The sequence below is a fragment of the Zootoca vivipara genome, chromosome 8 (assembly GCF_965207765.1).
Source record: "Zootoca vivipara chromosome 8, rZooViv2.hap1.1, whole genome shotgun sequence".
Taxonomy (NCBI): domain Eukaryota; kingdom Metazoa; phylum Chordata; class Lepidosauria; order Squamata; family Lacertidae; genus Zootoca; species Zootoca vivipara.
The window spans coordinates 78,374,933-78,396,193 of record NC_142591.1 but is presented as its reverse complement, the minus strand read 5'-3'; the positions used below and the strand labels follow the sequence as shown (position 1 = coordinate 78,396,193).

Below are 21,261 nucleotides of genomic sequence, written 5' to 3'. Positions count from 1 at the left end.
AGCCAAATGGGATAAAAACAAGGTGTGCTTGCAGTGTCTCTATCCCTCTAAAATGTCTTAACTGCTCCTGGGTTTCTCATGATCCAGACAAATGGATGATTGTTTGAATTTTCTCCCTTCTCTAGGTTTATATTCGTTGTCAGTCCGGCACGTACAAGTGAAACATTACAGAATCTTCCGCCTGCCAAACAACTGGTATTATATCTCTCCTCGGCAAACTTTTCAGTGTCTTGAGGACCTCGTAAATCACTATTCTGGTAAGAAGGCACATTCTACTCAAAAACAAACAAGCATTTTCAAGCTTTCAGAAACACAGCTCACCACATAAGTCTGCTTTAATTTATATGGTTACCTTGGCTTTTGAGTGGAGAACATGCAAATGTTAATCCCTGTGGAATGCTTAGTTATTCTGCTTTGACAAGACTGCAGATCCAATTTTGTATGTCAGCATGCTGAAAGATGTTCCGAGACACAGGGACAGGATTTGCTCTCCCCTAGGTAGTGGCCATTGCATAACAGTCACCCAAGGCTCAAACTATGAGTCTGCAGGAAACAAGTATCCAGTTTTGCAAGATATTCTCTTCCTACGCTTCACAAGTTCGTGGATGTGCCAATATTGCGCCAAACTCTTATATGCAATCATTTCTTACGTGAACAGTGGGCTTTTGGGAACTGTTTAAACTCCCCTGAAAATTCACCTACTTTAGAAAAACTGCCTTTCCTCTTCTTGTTGGGCAGGCTCTGAAAGGACCTGTCTTTTATTTGTGCGGATGTGGAGCTTTTAAGGTTTCTATCAATTGTTGCAGCAGGTTTTATGGTTTGCCAGTTGCTTTGGGTGACTTGCATGAAGCACGCAACTAATAAATATAGAATAATAATATTATGGAGTCCATGTAGTTCAGTATTGCCAGCACTGACTGGCAGGAGCTCTCCAGGGTTTCAGGCAAGTCCACTGCCAGCCCTGCATGCCAGGGATTAAACCTGGAACCTTTTTCATGCTCCACCATTGACCCAAGACCCTTCACCCTTATTTGTAGCCCCAGTATAAAAATCATGATCATGAAGTTGAGGCTCCAATACTTTGGCCACCTCATGAGAAGAGAAGACTCCCTGGAAAAGACCCTGATGTTGGGAAAGATGGAGGGCACAAGGAGAAGGGGACGACAGAGGACGAGATGGTTGGACAGTGTTCTCGAAGCTACGAACATGAGTTTGACCAAACTGCGGTGAGGCAGTGGAAGACAGGAGTGCCTGGCGTGCTATGATCCATGGGGTCACGAAGAGTCGGACACGACTAAATGACTAAACAACAACAACAACAACAACATAAAAATCATAGAATTGTAAAGTTGGAAGGGACACCAAAGGTTGTCTAGTCAAACCCCCTGCAATGCTGCTACTTCAAAGATTTTGGAATGGTCCTTCATTGTGATTCGCATGCCTACCAAGGTGAACAAGATCATGACCCAGAACTATTCAGAGCCAAACAGATATGGCTATGTAATGATACCACTGGTGGCTAACTATGTATGTACTTACATTTGTCCTCAGTCTGAATGTGCGTGGGAGCAGGGGGGGAGAACAATGTTCCTGTTTCTGGGGCGATGGGAACAACACATCCTGTTTGGATGGTGTGATGGCCTGCTAACATTGCACATAAAGATTTTGGCCCTGTGCCGACAGCAGTTACATGTAGCTGGGTGCAACTAGCAGTAGAAGATTGTGAATAAGCTCACCAACTCTGCGATAGCTCAGTTGGTAAAGCATGTGACTCTTAATCTCAGGGTTGTGGATTCGAGCCCTATGTTGGGCAAAAGATTCCTGCACTGCAGGGGGCTGGGCTCGATGACCTTCGTGGTTCCTTCCAACTCTACAATTCTATGATTCTAACTCCACATCTTGTTGAAAGCGATGCAATGAGGAAGAATGAACGGCAGCATCCCTGAGAGGTTAGCCATCCTATCAGGGATGCTGTAGCAGTGGGATCTCTCCACCAGCAGGAAGCGGAGGCTGCATCCAGTACGTTTCCGAGCACAATTCAAACTGTTGGCGCTGACCTTTAAAGCCTTAAACGGCCTCGGCCCAGTATACCCGAAGGAGCGTCTTCACCCCCATTGTCCAGCCCGGACACTGAGGTCCAGCCCCGAGGGCCTTCTGGCATTTCCCTAACTGTGAGAAGTGAGGTTACAGGGAACCAGACAGAGGGCCTTCTCGATGGTGGCACCGGCCCTGTGGAACGCCCTCCCATCAGATGTCAAGGAAATAAACAACTATGTATCTGACTTTTAGAAGACATCTAAAGGCAGCCCTGTTTCGGGAAGTTTTTAATGTTTGGTGTTTTATTATGTTTTTAATGTTCTGTTGAAAGCTGCCCAGAGTGGCTGGGGAAACCACTCTGGGCAGAAATAAATTTATTATTATTATTATTATTATTTCAGAAGCACCTACAGGCAGGGCAGTCTCGAGCAGGTCGCGCGCCCTGGCGCTGAGGGGCGGAGATCGCTCCGGCGCCCCCGCCCTCTCATGACGCAGTATGGTTTCCGCGCGGCTTTGCCGCGCGGTTCCCTGCCTACCGGCCCAGTGCCCTGGCACACCGTGCCACCGGGGGGGCTACCTAGAGCAGGCCCTGCCTACAGGTGCATGTGAAATCAATATTCACTGCATTATTTTAAGCAGGACACATATTCTGGTGTTCGTTTTCATCTACGCACACTTAGACTGGGGGCAAAGGAGATCAGCCAGATCTCCTTGGCAAGAGGGATCATATCCATCAGCACTCATTCTCTTGTGGGCACTACCACTCCCTTTTGCAGAAGGGTGCAAGTAAAAGAAAACGGCCAAAAAGGAGAGGAATCGCTTTTCACAGGGAAGAGGCAACAGCCCTGACGAAGAGCTCCCCCCTAGCTCAGTGCTGAAATCAGACACGGGTTCACCCAATATGATACTTGCATACCTTTTAAAAAGATGCAGCAATCATGTGCATTGCAATGTGGAAAGTACAATCCCACTGTAGCTCAGCATATGTTGTGGCATTGCCATTGCAGGGCTAGTCTCCACCGTGCACTTCTCAGGGATTATTATTATTATTGTAATGGTGTTGTTGCGGCTACTCTCAAGTAAAGACGCCCAAGTCCGTGCTTGTCTTTAACGGTTTTATTGTGCATAATATTTACAGTGCAGAGATAGCAGAAAACATGACCTCCTAGTCACTCGCAGAATCCGGGAGTGGATGTTTCCTGTTGCGTGACCAGCATAAGAGCTTGGGCACCCCGAAACGCCTCCTCCCGACCTTACGTTTAGTGGCGCGCCTTAATTCGGGCACTGGAAGGGGCTGCCTGTTCCCCTCCACCTGTTGGTCAAGGCATTGCAAGGGCTCTCCCACATCACTGAGCCTAACTTCCTCATTCCCCCCACCTGACCCGCTACTGCTGCTCTCACTGGGCGAAGTGCTAGTCAGCAGGATGGAGGGAGGTTCCCTGTAGGAAGGTCCCCTGACATTTATTATTATTATTATTTGCAAGCATGGCACCTGTAATCTGAGCTACGTGAGCTCTGAGGCCGATTAGAACGCTGTGATGCTGAAAGTTCGCTGCACGCTCGCAAGCTCTTGCCATCAAAAGGCAACACCAGTTCCGAGTGGCAGAATGTGCCCCTCAGAACAAAGAGAACGAAAGTGGGAGGAGCCTTCCTGCAGGGGAAACACAATGCTAACGTTTGGCCATCAATGCCAATATCACATGCATTCTGCATAGTGTGAAGCCACAACATTTGCCTAGAAGCCATGCCTTTTCTCAGAACTCAGTGGTGGCAGACACAATGTGAGAAAGGGAAATGGAACACAGCTTCACAGCTTGGCGCTAGATAAATATCAACAGGCAGCGCACTTATATTTAGGTCGTTTTTGTCGATAGAAACATCCAACAGCCCAAAGGCAGAGTGATAATCTCATTCTTCATCATGCATTTCAAAGCTGTTTGCTTTTTTAAAAAAGTTTGCAATAGAGGATGTGAAAAAGTGGAAGAGACACGGTGATCAACAGCTCATTTTGTAGCCAGTTCTAGCCTGTTTTGCAGAGAGAGGTGTGTGTGTCCCCATACACGGAGATGCTGAATGGCCCAAGGTCACCCAGAGAGCTTCCTGGCTGAGTGGGGATTCAAACCCTGCCCTCCCAGGTCCTAGTTCAACACTCTAACCATTACACCACACTGCCTCTCTTTTTCAGCAACAAAACAAAATAGCAGCTGCCTGTGGAGGAGCAGAGACGTAAACCCAGTTCCCCAGATTATGAGTCTACCACTCTTAACCACTACACCACACTGGCTCTCACAACACCGGGTAGAAACATAACCCAGAAACAAACAAAAACATTGCAAAAGGCAGAGGCCATTTTGACTTGCAACTCATATTGCACCCATTTCTTCTTTCAGAGGTAGCCGATGGCCTCTGCTGCTTACTCACCACTCCCTGCCTCGCCCAACACTCGAGCAGCAACGGAATAAGGAATCAAGAGCCTAGGAACGAAGAAACCCCCGTCGTGATGCGCAGCAAGACCTTCTCGTGGAAGGATAAGCAGAGGTAATGTTTGGTTAGGGCAGCTGATGCCAGCCTTCCCCAACTCAGCGCCCTCCAGATGTTTTGGACTATAACTCCCATCAGTCCAGGGCCAATGGTCAGGAATTAAGGGAGTTGTCGTCCACCAAGTCTGGAGGGCTATTTCAAAGCAGATGGCGCTCTGAGATTCTGCAGCTACAAAACCCCAGTTCTGCAACTGGAATAAATTACTCCTGTTTGACCGATATAAGCTTGCTAAAAAACATTCATGCTTCGTACGATACGTGAAATAGCGGGATTGAGTTTTGGACTCCAGAATTTACACTTCTGTGCCTAGTTTATTCCTTTTCTGATGTCGTAGACAAAAAAGGGGGTGCTAAAATAAATATCTGAAAAGCGGGGTGGGGAATAAAGGGGTTGGAAACTGAAATTCGGGAGATGGCGACTGTCAATGGCTGATTATTTTGTTAAACCCACACCTACTCAGTGATACAATAATTTAACAATCCCTTCACACACTCTAAGTCATGTTCTCACCGAGGCCTGGTTCATACAGTATATGGTTGTGTGGATGTCAGAGTTATTACTTTTTACAAAGGGTTGCCTGCATGATTTATGTCAAGCAAACCCTTGCCAGAGAAGCCACCTCACTTTTGGAGAATGTGTATATGTGCATACACATGCCGTCCCCAAATTAGTTATAACCAGCCAAAACACTCTGGAAATGGTACACGGATACATTAACTTGACGGCTTGGAACATGTGCATTTCTGTCTTCAAAAAACACACACCACCACCACAATGATATCATTAGGGTAAGAAAGAAACCAGGTTTGGAAGCAGAATAAACCATTCTTCTTCAACGAGAAACCACCTCTAGTTCCAATTTCAGAAATGTTCGTGCTGATTTCCTTCGAGTCCAAATGCTAGACCAGGAGAGGGCCAACATGGGTGGCACAACACAAAATGGCCTGGGGACACACAAACCCATTTTTGTGCCACATTCCCAGACCCATTTGTCTATCTCAGTCATCCCCAAGCTGCGGCCCTCCAGGTGTTTTTGGCCTACAACTCCCGTGATCCCTAGCTAGCAGGACCAGTGGTCAGGGATGATGGGAATCGTAGTCCAAAACATCTGGAGGGCCAAAGGTTGGGGATGCCTGGTCTATCTTCTAGCACTGCATTAAGCCAAACTGCAAAGAAGCTAAGGCAGTTGAGGTACCCTATTCTGTATCAATATCTGAGACAATAAACAACCTCTCCTTCTTCTTTTTAAAGATCAAATGAAGATGACAGTGACATTGTAGACATGCTTGGAATAGAGGACTCTGGCCTGAGCTTTGGGCTGAGGAACAGCATCAGTTCCTATCTTGCCCTAACTGGAGAAAATGACTCTTCTTACACGAACAACAGGAAGCAGAAAAGCCGGTCTGTCATATTACGGAACAAGTTCGAATCACCCTTCATTTACCACGAGGACCGAAGGTGATAAAGCAGAACCTGGCCAGGAAGAAACTTAAGATACTCCGTGTTCAAACGACAAAATGTTTGCACTGTTGGGAGATAACGCGGCCGCCATTTTTTCAGTCCACCAGAGACCACGTCCTCTGGGACAGAGCCTGGAGACTGGGCTTAAAGTGTACAGCGAAAAGCAGTAGATGCCGACGGATAAGGAAAGCTCTTTCAGAAATGGCTCTGGTTGCGGGAACAAAGAAATGTGTATCCACCAGGTCGTTCGGGTTCGGCCAGTTACTATTTCTATAGGCTCTTATCCAAGTCAAAGGCAGTTCTTCCCCCACATTGCACACTCTATTTATAATAGGTGCAAGTTATACACAGCAGTACACCATCATGTGCATTTTAAGTCATAGTGCTGAAATATTATCAAATCTTAATCTTTTGCCCTGAGGAAATTTTTTCCAAATGTCAGGCAGGCCTTCCTCTGACCTGACCTGGCCAGACCACACAAGACCTTTAGCAGAGATCATCACACAAAGGAGCGTGCGGGATAAACAGCTTCAGATAATCCAAAGCGCGGGGTTATTTTGCTTAGCAAAATCAGGTGGTACAGTCCTACCCTGGACCTCAGAATGCAGCGGGAAGAATCATTTCTTTTCTTTTTTACAATTCCATACATAAAATATTCCATGTAAGAAGAAAACTAGCACAGGGAGACAAGCCAGTTAGAACCTTTTCCCTGATGCCCTGGTTTTTGTTTGTTTTTTTTTAATGTAGAGAAAATCTACGGTTGCTGTGCTTGCAGACTTGCCTAAATCAAATCCGGATTAGGTTCTGCCTTATGAAATCCAGAGCCACCATGTTTTTAGTTAATAACTGGAGTTCATCCTCAACCCCTCAGAGGTCCCAGATATGCATACATAAACTTATTTATGTGGGTGATGCCCCTGTATAATGTAAATTGTGTTACAGTGTATGAGCCTTGGGTGAAGCTGAGGAAAACGTGTATAAAGGTGTAAAAAAGGAAACCCAAAAAATCGAAGTAATAAAACATTATTAAACAAACAGATTTCTGTGGGTAAAAGACTACCATGTGTTTCACATACATCTGGACTACACTAAAGCAGCTGTCTTTGGAAGAAATGACACTCTCCCATAAGGGATGGGCAAATACATATCAATTTCTCGTTTTCCCACTATTAAGTTCAATTCTCACATTCCCCCATCACTTGATTTTTTTTAAAGCAAGTCCGCATGAAAATTCAGCAGCATTTTAAGGTGAATTTCTCATAATATACACAAATTTACCCGATATACACATTTTAATAATATTTTGCATTTTTATGCACATTTACTCTTGAATATGCACTTTTGTACACACATCACCCCTCTGGAGAACTGCACTGCAAAATTCACAAAAGAGCGAATTTTGAAGGGTGACTGTGTCTCAGTTCTTGTTTTAGAAAATGCACATTAATAGATTTGCCTTTCTTTCTTTTTTAAAAAAATCAATTTTTATTAATTTTCACTTACAAATCAATCATATCAAACCAATTATTCCAAATTATACATATACATATTCTGAGGGTTCTGTTATCCAGTTTGGGTATAGATAGATTTGCCTTTCAGTGTAAACTGAACACAACTCTTCCCCCCCCCCACTACCACAATCTGATAGAGTTGGTACTCACCATCAGCAACACCCTCTTGAAGAGCCCAGAATCCACAGCCCCTGTAAGCAGGTGAATGCTGGAAACATCTGCTCCGCTGCGATCAGCTGCGATTGTAATCTGACCAGGGTCTCCTCCAAACCTTGCAATGTTTTTCTGGGTCCATTTTAGAGCTGCTTCCTGGTCCAAAAGCCCCCAGTTTCCACTTGCCACTGTGGAACCTACAGAGAGAGGTGAGGGAGAGAGAGAGGATATTAATGGAATAATAATAATAATAATAATAATAATAATAATAATAATAATAATTCATTATTTATACCCCGCCCATCTGGCTGGGTTTCCCCAGCCACTCTGGGTGGATTCTAACAAAATATTAAAATACAGTAATCTATTAAACATTAAAAGCTTCCCTAAACAGGGCTGCCTTCAGATGTCTTCTAAAAGTCTAGTATTTGTTTTTCTCTTTGACATCTGGTGGGAGGGCGTTTCACAGGGCGGGTGCCACTACCGAGAAGGCCCTGGCTTCTCGCAATGAGGGAACCACCAGAAGGCCCTCGGTGCTGGATCTCAGTGTCCAGGCAGAATGATGCGGGTGGAGACGCTCCTTCAGGTATACTGGACCGAGGCCGTTTAAGGCTTTAAAGGTCAGCACCAACACTTTGAATGTTGTTATCACTGTACTTATAGGAGATAAAACACAACTACAAATATGTAAAGGCCAGAACTAACCGCAGTTAATATTGATCACAGTTGTGGGTCCAGACAACATGGCAAGAATCTTCTGCGAGAGGAGAGATGGGAATTAAGAAGCCCAGCTCCCATTGCAGCTCATTCACATCACACTAAACCATGGTTTAGTGTGACATCCGAGTGTTGAGGGGGAACTGAGAGGCTGGGACTTGAGAGGAAGCAACAAGCTGGGGGAATGGAAGGAAACAGGGCCTATGTATAATTCAGGCTGTAAGCAGTTGAAGATGTCAGAGGATGAACAGACAAGCGGGAGAGGAAGACGCATCAAGACGGCAGGCCTGACAGGTGGAGGAATGCACCAAAGTTCAAATCTTGGCTGGTTGTTTCAAATCCAACCTTGGTTTTCTGGTCTCAAGGGTTAACAAGGTAACTGAATATATTTTCGCACAGTCGGCAGAACAGAATCAGCATGATCATCATCATATAATAAAGAAGCATTATTATTATTATTATAAGGGAACGAAATTCCCCTGGAGTCCCATGCTATTATGCTGTTTTCAGCCCACAAGCAGGAGTATGCATTTAGGCTTTTAACTCTATATTTAGGCACATTTAAAATGGCTGGATTTCAAAGCAGTTGCAGGAATAATTTACATTGGCCATGTACTTCTATCCCCCTGTTAACCATTTCTCCTGCTATGTCCGTTTTCTTCTGGGTTCCCGACATGCAATTTACACCCCTTGGACACTCATGCTTCCTAAATTCAAATACAGATTTTGTACCAACGGCTGCATAGGAAATAATATTAGCTGCGCGATTCCAATGGCAGCATAGAGGAGGAGATGCACCTGCGTTTTCCAATAGGAGAAGTTGGGCGCACTGACCACACAATACAATTCTCCGTTTGCTCCAATCATGAAACTTATCCACGGCGGTTCACCTTACAAGTTCATTTCTCAAAATTAATTTCAATTCTTGATTTCTCACGTATAAGAATACAAGGCGGGCGGTGCTGGATCAGGCAAAAGGCCCATCTGGTCTAGCAGGCTGTTCTCACAGCGGCCAAGGAGATGCTGGTATTGGAAGCCTGAATGCAAGAGGATTTTCTCCACTTGCAGTTCCTAGCAAATATTCAGGGGCGTACTGACTCTGACAGTGGGGTAGAACGGAGCCAACATGTTCCAACTGTCCCTACGTGCCAAGGAACATGTCTTATTTTCTGGCACCAGCCCAGGGCACAATCTTGCCGCAGTTGGAGATGACGTGTTGGGGACTCCTCCTCTCCTTGGGAAACAGCAACAGCAAAGTGTAGAGCAGGCTGTTGGGAGATTCATTCCCCGTCTGCAGCCATAGGCTTATTGTGTATCATATGACTGTATCTGTTTTCATTCCAGAGAGTGGATGGGACGTAGACAGGATGTTTGTCTTACTGTCTTCCTAAGTGGGACTGTCGTTTCCTTTGTTCTTTCTCTTTACTGGCTGTGAAGCTAGAGAGAGGGAGCCCTAATGTAGAGCTCCCAGTTTATATGTAAATCATAGAAGCATAGAGTTGGAAGAGACCACAAGGGCCATCCAGTCCAACCCCCTGCCAAGCAGGAAACACCATCAAAGCATTCTTGACATATGCCTGTCAAGCCTCTGCTTAAAGACCTCCAAAGAAGGAGACTCCACCACACTCCTTGGTAGCAAATTCCACTGCCGAACAGCTCTTACTGGCAGGAAGTTCTTCCTAATGTTTAGGTGGAATCTTCTTTCTTGTAGTTTGAATCCATTGCTCCGTGTACGCTTCTCTGGAGCAGCAGAAAACAACCTTTCTCCCTCCTCTATATGGCATCCTTTTATATATTTGAACATGGCTATCATATCACCCCTTAACCTTCTCTTGTCCAGGCTAAACATACCCAGCTCCCTAAGCCATTCCTCATAAGGCATCGTTTCCAGGCCTTTGACCATTTTGGTTGACACATTCCAGCTCGTCAGTATCCTTCTTGAACTGTGGTGCCCAGAACTGGACACAGTACAGCCTTATTTACTGACTTGTGTGGGTTGTTCTTCACGTTTGTGAGAGCAATCGCATATTTGGCCTGTTGGGGCCAGTTTAGCCACTGGCCCCCGGGACGGCTTATTGCTGACATAGGCACCCCCAAACTTTGGCCCTCCAGATGTTTTGGACTACAATTCCCATCTTCCCTGACCACTGGTCCTGTTAGCTAGGGATCATGGGAGTTGTAGGCCAAAACATCTGGAGGGCTGCAGTTTGGGGATGCCTGGTGTAGAGCATCTGCTTTGCATACAGACCTAAGCGCCATCTCTGGGGGACCGTGGGTGCCAGGCCACCCACAATTTTTTTTACTGTGGGTGCCCGGTCGGGCGACCCAACGCATCACACCCTGCATTGGGGCACTCTGTCCGGCCCTTCTGCTGAGGCAGGGGGGCTCCACTGGGCCCTCCCACTGTGGCGGTGATGTGTGATGTCACAAACATGTGACGGGCACCCACAATGTTGGGTGGAATCCAGCATGACTGCATGCAGGAGATCCCAGGTTCAACTCCTGGCATCTCCAGGTAGGAGTGGAAGAGAAGACACCTCCTGCCTGAGGGAGAGCTGCTGTCAGTCAATACTTAGATGGACCAATGACCTGACTCGTGTAAGGAAACCTCTTTCAGCAATAGAATTGGTAGGGGCAGACATAATGATAAAATCTGGGTAAGGAGGAGGTGCAGGTGTTTAAGAGAACTGTGTGTGAGAGGGGGTGAGAGATGGAGGAAGGAAATACTGCTTGTAGGTCTTTGCTGGGCGAAATTCAGCAGAAGCGTAGAAAAGGAGAAGGAAGAAATTTCTCAGAAATAATAGAAGGGGAAGACGAAATAACACCAACAATGTGCCACAATCTATCGGACCAAGCTAAACTTAACTGTTGCCTTCTGGCTCACCACAGATCGACTCTGGTGCATTTGCTGCCATTGATTGATGCAAGAGCAGAGAAGTCTACGCAAGGCATTCAACAACAAAAAATGGCAAGATGTTCATTGAAATGGGAAGGGAAGGCCAAAAATAACGCTTTGCGGCAGGAAAACACAGTTGCTGGAGAGCCACACAGAGTTGCGACACTTCCTTCTGATTCATACTCACAGAAAACTGCTTTGCGAGCTATATTTATAGTGCTAAAGCACTGAGCGAGCAAACAAGGCATATATTTAATAAGTATCTTCATGACCATTAAGGACACACACTTGGGACAGTCTAAATAGGATGCTTATTTTGAGGGAGGGGGGTGGAATCCACTGGTTCCCTGGTGAGGATGAGAGCTGCCCTGGTTGGCTATGAACTGCCATTTTTAAATATCCCACAAGGCATTGTAGTCCCAACTAGCTAGCATTCTTCAAATAAACAAGAATAAGAAATGTGTTCTCATTCCAGTACTGGAGACAGCAGTTGGCATCCGTCTGTCTCGAGAGACAGGAATGCGCCTCCAGGGGTGAAGCCAAACAACTGGAGAATCACAGCACCCACTGTGGCTGCAAAGACTAGCAGCTTGTAACTACTGTCTCTTGTGCTGTTTGTTGCTGCATTAGCAGCACTGAAGTGACCTCGCTGGGGTGCAAGCCTGGGAAGTGTGCATGGAGATTCTGGGCTGCCCAGATGACAAGACCCGTCTCTTGGCCTCACTGATGGGGTCCAAAGGAAAGCACCAGCTTGGCTGCAGGAATTGCCAGAAGGAGGCATACAAGATGCCATCCGACCATGTTAGAGACTCTTCTCTGGATTTGTGTAGGGTAGGGTTTACTCCTTAGCCTTTTGTTGACCTGAAAATACCACACAAAACTGGAGGTAAAGGTAAAGGACCCCTGACAATTAAGTCCAGTCTAAGTCACTTCTGGCGAAACCAGAGCAGCGCACAGAAACACCGTTTACCTTCCCGCTAGAGTGGTACCTATTCATCTACTTGCATTTTTGGTGTGGTTTCAAACTGATAGGTTGGCAGGGGCTGGGACCGAGCAATGGGAGCTCACCCCGTCACAGGGATTCGAACCGCAAACCTTCTGATCGGCAACCAGACTGGAGGTAGTACCGTAGTCCTCTAAATACTAGCTACTGAGGAGCAGAAGAGGAGGAAATGCTGTTGTACTCATGTCCTGCTTATGGACTTCCCATAGGCATCATGTTGGTCACTGTGGGATCATGACATTGGACTAGATGGGCCTTTGATCTGATCCAGCAGACATCTTTCCATGTTTTTTAATCCAAACCACACAACCCACACACACACAGCAAAGTCCTGGTTTCATCTACCGCTTTTGTGTTCAACAAGGTCTATGACATACCAGTGCTTAGAAAGCCAAAGACTCCAACTCGGTAGTTCGCAGTTACAACGATGACATTGCCAGTTCCAGCTAGGTATGAGCCATCGATGAGTGTCCTCTGAGCCTTGACATCCTCACCACTTACACCATTGTGAAAGAACACCAGCACTGGTAGATTTCCACCCTGTGATAGCAACAGGCAGAAAACATGAAATCAGTTAACATTTGGAAAGAGTCTACAGCAGAATGACTAACACAGTGATGGCCAAACTTGGCCCTCCAGCTGTTGTTGGACTACAACTGGACCAGTGGTCAGGGATGATGGGAACTGTAGTCCCAAAACAGCTGGAGTGCTGAGTTTGGCCATCACTAGACTAAAGAGAACTGAGGTCAACCTAAAGGAGCCACAGGTAATATCCATTCATGTTGTCCCAACCTTAAGGAGTTACAGATTATGGGTGATCTCCAACATTCATTGTATTCAGAGCAGACCCATTGAAATAAATGGACTTGAATCTATTGGCATTGAATAGAATAGAATAATTTTTAGAATAGAATAATTTATTGGCCAAGTATCAACCATACTTGGAATATTGCTTCAGGTACATTGCAATATTTCTTAAGGAAATCAGCCCTGAGTGCTCCCTGGAAGGACAGATCGTGAAGCTGAGGCTCCAATACTTTGGCCACCTCATGAGAAGAGAAGAATCCTTGGAAAAGACCCTGATGTTGGGAAAGATTGAGGGCACTAGGAGAAGGGGACAACAGAGGACAAGATGGTTGGACAGTGTTCTCGAGGCTACGAACATGAGTTTGACCAAACTGCGGGAGGCAGTGCAAGACAGGAGTGCCTGGCGTGCTATGGTCCATGGGGTCACGAAGAGTCGGACACGACTAAACGACTAAACAACAACAACATTGCAATATAAAGAAAAATGTACCTCATACAAACATTATTTCCCTCACAATACAACAGCACAGCGAAAAGAGCCCATACCACCAACTGGCCTCCCTTCCGCCCACATGGTTCTGCTTTGAGTATGACTACCACCCAATATTGCCTAATATATTTATTTTTATTGTAAAGACTAATGAGCCCCCCCACCACCAAATGGTGTACAATGGGAGTTCAAGGTCAATAAAGGGCCAGGCAGGTTGTGGAGATCCTTGGTTGGATCTCTCATCATTTTGTTACATTAAAGAAGCTGAAGGGAACCTTACATTTTAACTGGAACCGTCCCATAGGGCGAGCCCTACCACTGGACAGAACAAGGGGGTAGTGGATGTGCTGGGGGGGTGGGGTTAGGAAGTGGCAGTACAGTGTCCCATTTTCTTCCGGTCTAAAGTTCACTTCCTTACATTTCTGCATCGGTTTTGCAAGGTGAGAGGCACGGGGGGGGCAGCAAATTTTGACTTCACAAAGGGTGCCGCTGAAAAGACCGAAATCTACTGCTGATAGCGGCGGCAGCCCAGTGCCGCTGTGCATGAAGAACACTGGAAAGAGGTGTTCCTGATTTAGTACTTACAGTATTAGGTGGGACATAAATGTTCAAATACAAGCAGTCTTCGCTGACGGAAGAAAGAGCAGCTCCATCATCCCCTGGTTGCCAGCAACTCGCCCTGGAGACATAAGGAACGTTATTACAAATGGGTGTCCATGTTTGCTTGCTTTTTAAATGGGAAACACTGGAAAGAGGCGGCCTGGTTCCCTACCAGTGGTGGGCTTTGGGTTTAAAAATGTCAGTAGAACCCTGTGAGATGCCAAATGTTGGCTCCCCCACCCTGCCTCTCGCTCTCCGTTGTTCGTCATTGTTGTGGCAGTCCCTGAGGCCAGTGCCGGATTTACATATAAGCTAAACAAGCTATAGCTTAGGGCCCCACTCTCTTGGGGGCCCCAAAAAAATTTAAAGGGAAAAAGCCTGGATGTACATTTCCAAAATATAAGATAAAAAACAATAAAATAAACCTACATACAGCAACAGGGGGCAGGCGGGTGTGGGGGACTCCCTGGTCCTGAATGGGGTAACTGTGCCCCTGAAGGACCAGGTACACAGCCTGGGAGTCATTTTGGACTCACAGCTGTCCATGGAGGTGCAGGTCAATTCTGTGTCCAGGGCAGCTGTCTATCAGCTCCATCTGGTACGCAGGCTGAGACCCTATCTGCCCACAGACTGTCTTGCCAGAGTGGTGCATGCTCTAGTTATCTCTCGCTTGAACTACTGCAATGCGCTCTACGTGGGGCTACCTTTGAAGGTGACCCAGAAACTATAACTAATCCAGAATGCGGCAGCTAGATTGGTGACTGGGAGTGGCCGCCGAGACCACATAACACCGGTCCTGAGAGATCTACATTGGCTCCCAGTACGTTTCCGAGCACAATTCAAAGTGTTAGTGCTGACCTTTAAAGCCCTAAACGGCCTTGGTCCTGTATACCTGAAGGAGTGACTCCACCCATGCTTTCACCTTGCCAGAGATGTTTCATATTAAGAGCACAGCACCATTGACAAAGGATGTATGCAGTTGAAATCAAATGTATGAGAAGCATAAGCACAGAACGTTTTCTGCAACACACTTTTTTTAAAAGAAAAAGAAAAAGCTGGTGTATAAAACCGTGCAATATTCTGTGTGTCTTAACCGTATGCTGCTGCACACCTGGATAAACAAGATGTTGACTCTCTGGTGGAGAACAGCAAGTCTGATGTGGTCGAGTCAACCACGCGACTCAGGTGCACAAGAAATTAGGTCAGCAAAGGTCTGGGTTTTATCACCCACCAGCGACACTGTGCAGGAGGAGGAGGGGGAGGAGGGGGGGGCCATGTGGTGTAGATGATCACCACATTTTTCTAGCCCCCTAAAGCAACGAGTATGAAACATCTAGCTCTATGGAGACATTTATATGATTGTTTCAACCACAAGCTGAAATAGCCCTGTAGGACATACACTGTTATTTCTTCTTATAAAAGCATCTCTGTGGGGTCAGAAAACATATTATGTCAAGGATGGGGAACCTGTGTCCCTCTAGATGTTGCTGCTGCATTCAGAAAACAATATGCAAACCAAAACACAGCCGCTTTGGGAAATTCACACTTCTCTGAATTTTGCAGCGCAGTTCTGCACGCCCAATAATGTGTTTATTATGCATTTATTAACATGCATTTTATACGGGGAAGTGTACATCAAAGTTTCTCCTTAAAAAATTAGTAAAAGTCACATCTAAAACACATTATAATAAAGGAAACTGCTTTGCAAAAATGTCCATGCGAGGCAAAACTGCAGGAATTCCTACTAAAATACTGCTGAATTCTCAGAAAGGTTTTCTTTAAAAAATACAATTTGATATAGAAATGTGGAGAACTGAATTTAAGACTGACTGGAAATAAAATGTGAAACTGAGAGACTATTATTGATTGGGGTTTGCATTTCATTCCTTTTTAATTGCTTTTTATTATATTTTTATTACTGTTGTTTGCCAGCTTGTGCACTGTTAGCAACTAACAGTTAGGGGTGCAAGTTAACAGCTAAGAGTCTGAATAACTACGGATACAGGGATATTTCTCCTTGCAGTGACACTGCCCTGCAAAAATCTGGTTGCTCAAGCTGATCGAAAACTATTTTTGTTGATGTTGTGCCACTGAATTAGTCATAAAAAGCCCAAACCATGTTGTTTCCTAAGGCAAACGAGTTCGAATGGTGCCCCTTCATGGATGATAATAATAGTAACAATACCATAATTGACAACCTGCTGTTCTTTAACAGTATCCCAGAACTAATAATCTCACCTGCCTTATATTAGGGGCAGCCATGGAGCTACCAGAGATACTGGTTCAAAGAGGGGGCCAACCATCAAATTCACCACCCTGCTTGTGAGTACACAGAGGCATATTGTATAGCATATTGATCTATACCAGGCACGTCCAACAGGTAGATCGTGATCTACCGGTAGATCACTGGATGCCTGTGGTAGATCACTGGTAGATCACTGGCTCCCCTCAAAGAAGCTCAACAACTTTGACTCCCCTAAAAAAGGTCAACAATTTTGACCTAAACTCCTAAAAATGGGCTTTCCTCCCTAAAAAAAGCTCAACCTGAACCCCCAAAAATGGGGGTAGATCACTGCCTGTTTTTAACTCTGTGAGTAGATTGCAGTCTCTTGGGAGTTGGCCACCCCTGATCTATACTAAGTGGACTTTGATCTGCTCCAACATGGAAGCTCTCATGTTCTTACAGTAAGTGAACAAGATTACAGTTGGCAGCCAAATTGCCAAACATCTTCTCACCGAATTGTGGAAGCGTTCCAGGACTCCTCCTGGATGAAAGCTTGTGGAGGGCGGAACCGGTTCTCAGCCACTGGAGGACGCGCATAGGGAATCCCAAGGAACTGTCGTATCCTTTTCCAGCTGGAACCCATACGTACTGCTTGAGAAGTGCCAAACAAGGTTCCTTGCGACGGGATGTGGACAGAGGGAGCAGCACTTCTTTCAGCAACGGACAGGAATGCCTCTGTACGGAGCGAAGGGAGAATAAACCAAACCTTTATTAATCTGGTCCCGATTAACTGAAAGATTCCTAAGAAACCTGGGCTCCATTTGGGATGCCACAAAGCAATTCAGTCTGTTTTAGAGCCTTGATCTAGGTCTAAGTCTGGCTTTGGATGGCTCAGTTGGTTAGAACGTGGCGCTGATAATGCCAAGGTTGCAGGTTCGATCCCCATATGGGACAGCTGCATATTCCTGCATTGCAGGAGCATAGCTGTCAAGTTTTCCCTTTTCTCGTGAGGAAGCCTATTCAGCATAAGGGAATTTCCCTTAAAGAAAGGGAGAACTTGACAGCTATGTGCAGGGGGTTGGACTAGATGATCATCAGGGTCCTTTCCAACTCGACAATGTTATGATTAAATCTGTTTTAGGGCCTAGATCTAGGTCAAAGAAAGGCTTTACAAGAGGCTCAGGCCCAAGAGGCTCAGTGGTTTAGACCACAGCGCCACCCTCACCCACTCTGCCAGTGTAAGCAAATAAAAAAAAAACATGCCTTCTTCCTCTGACCTTTCTGCCACAGGCTTACCTTGCCTGCGATAAATATAGGTAGCTGGCTCCTTCAGCAAAAGTCGACAGTGGGGGCCTTCAAGGCCAAGTGTGCAAGTCTGTGTTTCTGGGTAAAATATGCACCGCATCACTGAAGGCTGTAGTTCAAGAGTAGTCACCAAGCATGACTTGTCCTTGGAGCAGGCTGTTGAGAAGGAGAGAAAAGGGAAAAGGAAGGAGACACAATCAAGTTAGGGAGTGGTTTTCAAATACGATTTTGCACTCACTTGTTAACAACAAGTCATGCACATGCTTATTTGTGCATGCACTCAGTATCCCCCCCCCCTTTGAAAAAACAACAACATCCAAAACTTTTTTTAAAAAAAAAACCTGCTCCAAGAATTGGTGGCTGTCTTTTCATGTCCATGGCATCCACAACCAGCCTATGCTGCAAATGTGCAGAGTAATTTTTTCAGAGCTCAACCCAAAAGGAGCGAAATATTTGTGCTGAAAAGTACGCTTGAAATGAGGGAACTTCAAAACTGACCCTGCTGCTCCACAGATGTTACCATTTTCACCCTCAGACAAGCAGACGATAAGATTCAGCTGTGAGTCTGGTTTGGGGTTGTTGATTTCGGTGTGTGTGTGTGTGTGTTTATAAGCCAAGCAAAAACCCTAAAATAACACTAACAAGGAGGCTCAAAAAGCTGAATCAAGAACTAAGGCCTAGTTCCTCACGGAGATTTGGGCATAGCTGCCAAGTTTTCCCTTTTCTCGCGAGGAAGCCTATTCAGCATAAGGGAAAATCCCTTTAAAAAAGGGATAACTTGGCAGCTATGGATTTGGGCTGTACAAAACACAGCAATTTGCCCATCTGTTAGTCAGGCATGTCAAACCTGCGGCCCTCCAGATGTTTTGGACTACAATTCCCATCTTCCCCAACCACTGGTCCTGCTAGCTAGGGATCATGGGAGTTGTAGGTCAAAACATCTGGAGGGCCGCAGGTTTGACATGCCTGTGTTAGATACTCAGGCAAGACTTTATTTGTTCATAAATACACTGCAAAACTAAGGAAGGTTCTCAGTTACGTTTATCTGCCTTGTAGACCACAAAACCTTTGAACAAAGGGAGGGCGATGCAAGGCTCCTACAAAGGAAGTGGCAGGAAACAAAGCAAAAAGAACTTGAGGGAACTATATTGCGCTTTTAAAAAGTTTCACAATTCAGCAACTTATTTTGCCTACTCTATCGATTAATTGGTCCCATAACCTCCTGGCAAATAGAAGGGGAAGAAATGGAGGCAGTGAGAGATTTTACTTTCTTGGGCTCCTTGATTACTGCAGACGGTGACAGCAGTCACGAAATTAAAAGATGCCTGCTTCTTGGGAGAAAAGCAATGACCAACCTAGATAGCATCTTAAAAAGCAGAGACATCACCTTGCCGACAAAGGTCCATATAGTTCAAGCTATGGTTTTCCCAGTAGTGATGTATGGAAGTGAGAGCTGGACCATAAAGAAGGCTGATCGCCAAAGAACTGATGCTTTTGAATGATGGTGCTGGAGGAGACTCTTGAGAGTCCCATGGACTGCAAGAAGATCAAACCTATCCATTCTGAAGGAAATCAGCCCTGAGTGCTCACTGGAAGGACAGATCCTGAAGCTGAGGCTCCAATACTTTGGCCACCTCATGAGAAGAGAAGACTCCCTGGAAACGGCCCTGATGTTGGGAAAGATTGAGGGCACTAGGAGAAGGGGACGACAGAGGACAAGATGGTTGGACAGTGTTCTCGAAGCTACGAACATGAGTTTGACCAAACTGCGGGAGGCAGTGCAAGACAGGAGTGCCTGGCGTGCTATGGTCCATGGGGTCACGAAGAGTCGGACACGACTAAACGACTAAACAACAAAACAATCGATTAATTAGCAGATCCAGTTTGAAACAGTTAATCTACATCCCTCTCACTTTTTTTTAAAAAAAGATTCAATCACCTCTGTAAATATCTTATTAAATAGTCCCAGAAGTGATGTGCCTGTTGGTGCCAAAGGTACAGGCAATGACATTCTGAGGCACCACCCATTTAAGTGAAATCACGTATACTTGGAACACCATTGGAAAAGCCTGGAGAAAAAACAATGGGATTAATAGGAAGCTTCTCACCTGAAAGGCAAAAGTCTCGGAAAGTGGCAAAATCACTGGAACCATCTCTGCTGATGTGCAGAATGTCAATTTTTGAAATGGAGGGATCGATGAGAACTGAGGCCCTGTCCACACGTTGCCAGTTGTCCAAAATCACTAGGAATCAAAATTCAAAAGAGTAAAATTCCACAAAGTATTAATTGCTATTTTCCAGAACAACATAGAGCAACTTCATGTATCCCAGTGGCCAAATATTTAGATGATAAAAGGATCCCTTTGCCCAACTCTGGCTTTGATCTGACTTTGAATGGAACTACTTCTATGGCTCAGCTGGGCAACCCAGTAAACCAGAAATAGCCAACATGGCTCCCTCCAGATGTTGGCCAGCTATAGCACCCATCATCCTTGATCACAGGGACCATGCTGGGGCTGACAGGAGCCGCAGTCCAAAAACATCTGGAGGGCACAGCTTTGGTTACCCCTGAAGTAAACACACACCGGATAGAGCTTTCTCATTATGCAGAGATAATGCTTAGTCTCAAGACCCTTTTCTTCCTGGTTCAATAAGCTTTTATGGACTGTGTTCTGGATTTGCCAAGGCATTCACAAGAGCTATTCAGTGCATCGAGGTCGCCTAGGGGGGAAATCTACTTACTTTACCTTACAAACACTTTTAAGAGTAACATCATGAAGGGTCCCCTAAGCATATGCGGGACACAGGTGGCGCTGTGGGTTAAACCACAGAGCCTAGGGCTTGCTGATCAGAAGGTCGGCGGTTCGAATCCCTGCAACGGGGTGAGCTCCCGTTGCTTGGTCCCTGCTCCTGCCAACCTAGCAGTTCAAAAGCACGTCAAAGTGCAAGTAGATAAATAGGTACCGCTCCGGCGGGAAGGTAAACGGCGTTTCCGTGTGCTGCTCTGGTTCGCCAGAAGCGGCTTAGTCATGCTGGCCAGATGACCTGGAAGCTATACGCCGGCTCCCTCGGCCAATAATGCGAGATGAGCGCCACAATCCCAGAGTCAGTCACAACTGGACCTAATGGTCAGGGGTCCCTTTACCTTTAAGCATATAGAAAAGTACAGAACTCCCATCAGCCAACCCCTTTGAAAGAGGCCCTTGAGAAAGTTAGCTATGTGAATCAGATCTTTGTATCCCTTATCTCATACGATGCTTATCTTATACGATGCTTAGTCCCGGTGTTTTATTTTGCAGAATTAGGCATTTCAAAAGTACACATTGGGTTTAAAATAATAATAATACTGCAATTCATGCATTCCTCTTTTGTCTTGAAAACAACAACAAAAAGGGGAAGCTTTTCAGCAACATGAATGTAAGCAACATGTTTTTAAAGTATAATTACACATCAATTTTCTGCAGTCAGCAACTGCGTTCCAAAGTGGTGGAAGTGGTATGTCTAGGTCCAGGCACA

General features: G+C 45.6%; 2 protein-coding genes across 2 annotated transcripts in view; one reads left to right on the top strand and one right to left on the bottom strand.

Annotated features, from left to right (window-relative positions):
- Nucleotides 1-7,078, top strand: part of SLA (Src like adaptor) — a 29,925-nt gene extending 22,847 nt beyond the window's left edge. Inside the window, exons 6-8 of the mRNA XM_035125925.3 lie at nucleotides 126-257; nucleotides 4,428-4,575; nucleotides 5,830-7,078. Coding sequence (XP_034981816.2) covers nucleotides 126-257; nucleotides 4,428-4,575; nucleotides 5,830-6,040 — 491 coding nt within the window. The 3' untranslated portion in view covers nucleotides 6,041-7,078. The remainder of the gene's footprint in view (nucleotides 1-125; nucleotides 258-4,427; nucleotides 4,576-5,829) is intronic.
- Nucleotides 1-21,261, bottom strand: part of TG (thyroglobulin) — a gene marked incomplete at its 5' end in the record, with an annotated part of 165,695 nt that overhangs the window by 67,199 nt on the left and 77,235 nt on the right. Inside the window, 6 exons of the mRNA XM_088676417.1 lie at nucleotides 7,701-7,900; nucleotides 12,697-12,859; nucleotides 14,202-14,295; nucleotides 16,953-17,175; nucleotides 17,737-17,901; nucleotides 19,854-19,988. Coding sequence (XP_088532543.1) covers nucleotides 7,701-7,900; nucleotides 12,697-12,859; nucleotides 14,202-14,295; nucleotides 16,953-17,175; nucleotides 17,737-17,901; nucleotides 19,854-19,988 — 980 coding nt within the window. The remainder of the gene's footprint in view (nucleotides 1-7,700; nucleotides 7,901-12,696; nucleotides 12,860-14,201; nucleotides 14,296-16,952; nucleotides 17,176-17,736; nucleotides 17,902-19,853; nucleotides 19,989-21,261) is intronic.